The sequence below is a fragment of the Fragaria vesca genome, linkage group LG6 (genome assembly GCF_000184155.1).
Source record: "Fragaria vesca subsp. vesca linkage group LG6, FraVesHawaii_1.0, whole genome shotgun sequence".
NCBI lineage: Eukaryota > Viridiplantae > Streptophyta > Magnoliopsida > Rosales > Rosaceae > Fragaria > Fragaria vesca.
Genome location: NC_020496.1, coordinates 34,520,710 through 34,528,955, shown reverse-complemented (window position 1 = coordinate 34,528,955; position 8,246 = coordinate 34,520,710). Strand labels below are relative to the sequence as shown.

General features: G+C 39.5%; 1 protein-coding gene across 1 annotated transcript; it reads left to right on the top strand.

Moving 5' to 3' along the window:
- Positions 1-325: 325 nt before the first annotated feature.
- Positions 326-4,696, top strand: LOC101308790 (DNA-directed RNA polymerase III subunit RPC1-like). Its single transcript, XM_004306192.1, is given in 7 exon segments — positions 326-342; positions 577-755; positions 758-1,531; positions 1,534-2,183; positions 2,186-3,017; positions 3,020-4,100; positions 4,102-4,696. Coding segments are annotated over 7 exon segments (4,128 nt in total).
- The last annotated feature ends 3,550 nt before the right edge of the window (positions 4,697-8,246 follow it).

Below are 8,246 nucleotides of genomic sequence, written 5' to 3'. Positions count from 1 at the left end.
AACAGATCAGCACCATCGGCATATCAGCACACGGCACGAAGGGGAGTTGTTCTAGGATATTCTCTATGTGTGTCTTGGCCTTATGCCAATAGGATATGTAGTTAGACTAGATCTATGTATTCATATCCTTACCATATTGGTATTGTGTAATTCCTTATATAAAGGGCTCCTATCAATGAATAAGATGACTCTCTTGCTATCTCTTTGTCTCTACACTTTATTCTTCATCAGTTTCTATATTATTAAGTTTGCTAATCATTAGTAACGCAATGACCTAATAAATAAAGATAAATTGTTTGCAGTAAACAATTGGTTCGGCAGCACAATGGGTAATGCATCTCGGTTGTGTCACTCAGTTTGAAGGTTCGATCCTTTCAGTTCGCAGGATATATATATTTTGATCTCAATTTCAGATGATTCCTGACCGTCATTGGTATTGGTGAACCTGGTCATACACGTAGTCCCGGCAGACAAAAAAACCCCGAACGTGGCGCTCCGACCGAGCACAACCACTCTCCATGGTTGACCCAAAAGCCACCAGTGGTCTTCACAAATTGAGCAAGAATATCACCGCAGAATAGCCCAATGGGAATTCAACGTTCTTTCCCAGTCGGAGATCGCCAAAATGGCCGAGGCCCAAATCTTTCAGAGCATGTACTACGACTCCGTCACCGGGAATCCCATCCCAGGTGGGTTGCTGGACCCCAGATTGGGCCCTGCCAACCGCTACAGTGGCAACTGCGCCACTTGCTCCGCGACTGCCCGGGACACTTTGGGTATTTCATGCTTTCCCTCCCTGTTTTCAATGTTGGGTATTTGAATGTTGTTGTGAACATTTTGAAGTGCATCTGTAAATTGTGCTCTAGAATTTTGTTCGATGAGAAATTGAGAAGCGGCCAGAAGATGATGAGGGAGACAGTGAAGGAGTGTGTTAAGCCCTTGACGAATCATAGAGCAGTTAAGTGCTCCCATTGTGGGTATGTGAATGGTAATGTGAGGAGGGATCCGGGCGATGTGGGAATTCAACATGATCGTTCGCAACGAACTGTTAATGGTGTTGGTGTTGTGGTCGAGGAGTTTAAGTCGGTGGTTCCGGCCAAGGCGGTTAATAATGTGCAGCAGAGTTTTTTGCTTGACCCGGTTAGAGTTTATTCTCTATTTAGGAAGATGCTTGATGTGGATTGCCAGTTCCTGTGTCTTAAAACTCGACCGGAGAATCTTCTGTTTACTTGCATTCTTGTGCCGCCTGTAGCTATTCGGTCTTCGGTTATTATGGGTGGATCGCAGAGTAATGAGGATGATGTGACTGTGAGGCTGCAGAGGATTATCCAAGCAAATGCGAGACTTCGACTGCAACTATCATCTGCAGGAAGTTCCCCTGCTGGGGTATTGGCTTGTTGGCAGGAGCTTCAGATTGAGGTTGCACAGTATATAAATAGTGAGGCTCGTGTAATCGTTCCGCTGAGCTCTAGAGCTCATAAGCCTATGAAGCCATTGAGTGGTTTGGTGCAGCGCCTCAAAGGGAAGACAGGAGGTTTCGTGGAACTTTGAGCGGGAAGCGTGTTGAATATACCGGGAGAAGTGTTATATCACCGGACCCTAATCTGAAAATCACTGAGGTCGGAATCCCTATGGAAATGGCTAAAACTTTGAGTTATCCAGAACGTGTTTCCAAGCATAATATTGACAAGTTGAGGCTGTGTGTCAGTAATGGGCCTTATAAGTACCCAGGTGCCGAAATGTTGAGAAAACCAGACGGCTCCTTATGCACAATGAAAGTTAACAGACATGGTCGTGCTCTTGGACTCGAATATGGTGACATAGTTGATCGGCATTTAGAAGATGGGGACATTCTTCTTTTCAACAGGCAACCAAGCTTGCATCGTATGTCTGTCATGTGTCATAGGGCAAGGATTATGCCGCATTGGAGGACGTTGAGGTTTAATGAATCTGTTTGCAACCCTTATAATGCTGATTTTGATGGTGATGAAATGAATACTCATGTCCCACAAACTGAGGAGGCTCGTGGTGAGGCGCTTATGTTGATGGGGGTGCATAATAATCTATGCACTCCAAAAAATGGAGAGATTTTGGTTGCTTCCACACAAGATTTTCTTACTTCTGCTTTCCTTATAACAAGGAAGGACACATTTTACGACCGTGCATCTTTTGCACTCCTGTAGTCCTGTGTTCATATATGCTTGATGGCAAGGATTCTGTTGATTTGCCAACACCTACTGTAGTCAAGCCAGTAGAGCTGTGGACAGGTAAGCAGCTGTTTAGTGTTTTAGTACGGCCAAACTCAAATGTGAGAATCTTTCTGAATCTTATTGTTAAGGAGAAATCCTACAGCTCCACCAGGACCGATGATGGAAGGGAAACAGAAGCAATGTGTTCAAATGATGGTTTTGTGTATTTTCGTAACAGTGAGCTATTAGCTGGGCAACTTGGGAAGGCTACTCTAGGAAATGGCAATAAGGATGGACTTTACTCTGTTCTACTCAGAGACTACGAAGCTCATGCTGCTGCTTCTTGCATGAATCGCCTAGCTAAATTAAGTGCACGGTGGATTGGTAACCATGGATTCTCGATTGGGCTTAGTGATGTACAACCAAGTGACAATTTATATGATGAGAAAGAAAAGATCATCAAGGAAGGTTATGGCAAATGTGACAGCCAGATAGAATTGTATAATCAACAAAAGCTGGAAACACATGAATCACTTGAGGCTGGGATTTCTGAGGTGTTGAACAAGATTAGAGATCAAACTGGAAAGCTGTGCATGCAAAAGCTTCATTGGAGAAACAGTCCCTTGATCATGTCCCAGTGTGGCTCCAAGGGTTCTGCTATCAATATTAGCCAGATGGTTGCTTGTGTTGGTCAGCAATCTGTTGGTGGTCGTCGTGCGCCTGATGGTTTCATAGATCGAAGCCTTCCACATTTCCCTAGGAACGCAAAGATGCCTGCAGCTATAGGGTTCGTTGCTAATTCCTTTTACAGTGGCTTGACACCTACAGAGTCTTTTTCCATACAATGGGAGGGCGAGAGGGACTTGTTGATACAGCAGTGAAAACTGCTGAAACTGGGTACATGTCACGTAGATTGTCAAAGATTTTAGAGGATCTTGCAGTCCACTATGATAAAACAGTACGGGTTGCAAATGGAGGTATAGTTCAGTTCTGTTATGGGGATGACGGTATGGACCCTGTGATGATGGAAGGGAACAGTGGAGCTCCGGTAGACTTATATCGAATGTTTCTGAAAGCCAAGGCCACATGCCCTACTAGAAAAACTGATAGCAGCCTGTCTCCTGAACAAGTGTATGAAGTAGTGAGAAGCAGGCTTTCAGAACAAGATATGATTCCTGAAGATGGTTTATCTATGGGTTTTAAAAGTTCTATAGAGAAATTCCTGGATGAATACGTAAAAACACCAAGTAAAACACATGAGAATTTGATGTTGAATCAAAGTACTGGTTGGGAGGTGAAATCTGAAACTCTGGAGAAGATTGTCAAAAGTATTTCTGGTGTCACTTCTAGACAGCTGGAGGTTTTTCTAGATACTTGTATTTCTCGTTATCATTCAAAAAGGATTGATGCTGGAACGGCAATTGGAGCAATTGGAGCTCAAAGTATTGGTGAGCCTGTGACACAGATGACACTGAAAACCTTTCACTTCGCTGGAGTTGCTAGCATGAACGTTACACTTGGAGTACCTCGGATAAAGGAGATAATAGATGGAACCAAAAATATTAAGACACCTATCATCACTGCAGTACTTGAGTGTGATAATAATGCGATGATTGCACGCATGGTAGCAGGGCGAATTGGGAGCACAAATTTAGGGCAGGTGGCTAAGAGTATAGAGATCCGAATGACTCCCAGACAGGCATGTATAGTCATCAAGCTTGATATGGTCATGATTCGAGATGTGCAGTTGTCTATAGATGTTGATGTTGTGAAACAATCAATTTTAAAAGTTCTGAGAGTCAAACTGATGCAAGAGAATATTCAAGTTCCAGATAGCGAAACTTTGGAAGTGTTTTCTCAGGACAAAGATAGACGAAGACTTTATTTTGAGCTCTACAGATTAAAGACTTTATGTTAGTGTGAGGGGCATAGCGACAGTTCAGCGTGTTGTCATTGATGAAAGTGATGTGAAAAAGGATAAAGAAGTTATTCAAGTTAAAGGTGCAGATGTTGATAAAAGAGAAGTAAAGAGGTACAGGTTGTTTGCTGAAGGCAAGGGACTTCAGGCAGTAATGAACACTGAAGGAGTAGATGGTTGTAAAGCCACTAGTAATAACATTATTGAAGTGCAGCAGACACTTGGGATTGAAGCTGCGAGAATTTCTATCATAGAGGATATAAAGTATACTATGAAGCAACATGGAATGAACATAGATGATCGCCATATGATGCTTTTAGCGGATGCAATGACATCCACGGGTCTAGTTCTTGGAATGACAAGATTTGGCCTTCAAAAGATGAGCAAAAGTGTTTTAATGGGCGCTTCATTTGAGCGTACAGATGATCAATTGTTTAATGCTTGTGTAAAGGGGGCAGTAGACAAGATTGAAGGAGTTAGTGAAAGAATAATTATGGGTATACCAATGCCCATAGGGACTGGAATGTTCAAAGTTAAACACAACCTCCCTACTACTCCTGTTCTAAATTCATTTTTCTGCACAGACTGATACATCTTGGGGGTAACGGCTACACTAGTAGATTCTGCTAAAATTGCTTATTGTGTTTTATCATCTTTTGTCTCTCTTTTAATCCACATTGGTTCTAATAGAAGCTCAACAACTTCTCTCTTCTCTACTTTTGTGTTTACTTCTGTTTCTACGTAGAAGTTCTGAATCCTACTTCATGCTTATCTCTTATAATGATAGCCTATATCAGTTCCAGTGACAAGAGAGTCAGTAATTTGTTGTGTTTGATGTTTGTGTTGATGTTATTCCATGGTTAGTGTTATTTGCGTGGTGAAACTTATGTCTCAGTTTAATAATGTATTGATGTTCCTGATCTGATCCGTATGGTAAATTTCTCTTTTATTTTGCTTATGGACATTGTATGTAGACCATGTGTGCATAATTAGAAGAACTCTGTTTCCTACCTTCACTATCCAAATTACAGTTCTTCATGGGGTGTGTAGCAATAGATATGACAAAGTTTGCAGGAGTGATTTTTTCTTGAAGGTCTGATAACTGTGTCCCTTGGCGTATGATAAGCATGAAGTCATATTATGCATATATCTTTAAAAATGAGAGTCTTGATAAAATAGTCTGGGGTTCACATCTAAAATCAATCGGTAATGGATTGAGAAGCTCAAACCCTTATAAACCCACAGGCAAGGTCTCATATTCCCGATGTGAGATTTATATCTCAACAAGTCCTTCTTGTAATCATGAAGCAGGATTATTATTTTGCATATCCTGACAATTTCTTTTATGTTCTTTTTAGAGAGTGCTTATGTTTTTTCTTCTTAATTGTCAAGACTTGTGTCTATTACTTAAATTCAACTAAATGTTGTTATTGTAAAGTTCTGCCTAATTGTGTTTGTGAACTTACAAATTATCCCTTGTTTGTATGACCTATCCTGTTATCAGCTGTGTTTGCATTGCTTCTGCATTTCTTTCTTATCTTGGAGAAAACAAGATTCAAATCATATAGATCTTGAGTTGTGAATCAATTATTGTTGGTAATTGTATTAGCATATTTCCAGATGTTAACACTGCAAAAAGGATTTTGATGCGTGGAAACCGGAATATATTGTTTCATTTGGCTTTTATACCAGTTTATTGCTGGTTTAAGGCTTCTGCTGTCACCCAAGTTATTGATTTCCTGTTTTCTGTCTGTTCTAAGAAAAGCTGTCATATAATCCAACTTGAGAATTTCTCTTTGAGTTTTCTATGTGATGGCATTGGGGCTTCACTTTGAGAAGGTCAATCATGCCGCAATGGAAAATTCTGAGACCAGAACCATTAGCAGATGCTTTCAAATTGACAGAGTTCTGTTAGCATATTGGTGGAAATATATGGAATGTGTATTGGTGAGTGATGTTGAAGTGATCAGTTTGAGGGACTATAACTAGGAAAATACATACGTCTGAACTAGTATGTATGTATGTGTCCTGACTCTCTTATTTACATACTTTTTACAATGTAAATCATAATCTTAACCGTTCATAAGTTCAATTAACCAATAAAGATAATCTCTGTAAAAAATCAATGTAAACAAAATTCGTTTGCTTAGCAGATTGCAATAAACAAATCGACAGTTCTGATGAAAGTTACCAGTCTCATGATCAACCTTCCATTTGTTTGGCTGAGCAAACGATTTTTTATTAAATTTATTTTTCACAGAGGTGATCTATATTGGTTAATTCAACTTTTAAAAAGTTAATATTATGATTTATATTGGCAAAAGTATGTAATCATGAGAGAGTCCGGACACACATGTACATACTAGTCCGGAAATAAATATTTTCCCTATAACTATGGTTCATGTTGAGATATGAATCCTCACATCGGGAATATGAAACATTGCATGTGGGTTTATAAGGGATTGGGCCACTCCATTCACATTGCCAATCAGTTTTGGATGTGAACCCCAGACTACTTTATCATGGTATCAAAGCGGGTTACCCACGTCCATTTGTGAATGCGTAACAACCATATGAACTCCACGTCACCCAAAAGTTGTCCATATGTTTGACTTGAAAATTCGCCACACGTGCGGGGTCGTGTTGAGATATGAATCCCATATCGAGAATATAAGACCTTGCTTGTGGGTTTATAAAGAATTGGGCCACTCTATCCATTACCAATCGGTTTTGGATGTGAACCCCAGACTACTTCCTAAGATGCTAGATTTCTCTCTCAGGGTTTCTTTCCCTTGCATTCTAAATGTCATGCTTTATCACTCATGTAAGTTCTGAATTGTCTGAAGAACTAGGAGAATGTTGTTGTGTCTTGCAGGCTCCTCATGTTTATGTTTTTGCATTTACCTGCTGGGAAGCCACTTTTAGTCGAGTGCTTCTGTTGTTACTTATTAGTTCATTTCTACTATTCCTTCAATACTAATTCAGACCTGAACATTTGAACAAACAGAAAACAGACTTGGAAGTGACAACTTCCCAAGCTAGCAATTTGGCAAGAAAAGGGGATGTCTTGCTACTCTAGTTTCCACACACAAATTAAGTTTAAGGACTAATTTCAGTTTACCCCATCAACTTTAGGTCGATCATCATGTTAGTCCTTCTTCTTTCAATTTCATCAAAAACACCCTTTAACTCCCAATTTTCATCAGCTGCGCATGTCCAAACCTCCAATCTCCATCAAATTCCTCTGTCAAGTGATGACTTGATATCAAAAAGAAAGTCAAATTCTGAAAGTTACCTTTCGGACCATTTTTCCCTCATATCGATACACATCTTCGTTCCCATCACAACCTCCTAACCTTAGTGATTTTGGTGGGATTGAATGCAATTTGTCTATTTTTTTTTCTTCTTCTTCTTGATATCAAGTCATCACTTGACAGAGGAATTTGATAGAGATTGGAGGTTTGAACATGCGCGGCTGATGAAAATTGGGAGTTGAGGGGTGTTTTTGATGAAATTGAAAGAAGAAGGACTAACATGATTAACCTAAAGTTGATGGGGGTAAACTGAAATTAATCCTAAGTTTAAATAGCCAAATGGCTAGCTTGAATCCCTTCCTTTTCATAATAAGGGAACAAATGCATATATGAATGTTCAATGATACATCAATTCCACTCGGAAGGTGAGATTTGCTATGGTGAATAAATGACTAAATGAGTACCTTAATACCTTATCAGCAAGTTTGGAGCAAGAAAAGTTAATCGGAGTAATTGCAAGAACCAAGAAGTTATCGTTACGCTCAATAAAAAATAAATTATTTAATAGATGATTCGATGTCGAATATAATTTTTAACATGAGACTAAACTTTTCAAGTGATGTTGTTCGATTTAATCGTGTAGTTCTGATGTTGTTCGCCAAAATTTTCTAGTAAGGTGTTAAAATGAACAATGTATATATATTTTCTTCTAGCTGAGCTCTGAAGCTGTATGATCACGAAAACATTTACCTTTGCAAAGAGGACAGAAGGAAAGAGCAGAATTTACATATGGCATAAAATATTTTGTGAATAACCATATTCCAGAAGGTAACAGAAGTTTTCCCGAGGAAAATATATCCAAAATAGCCTGGGTTTTGGATTTAG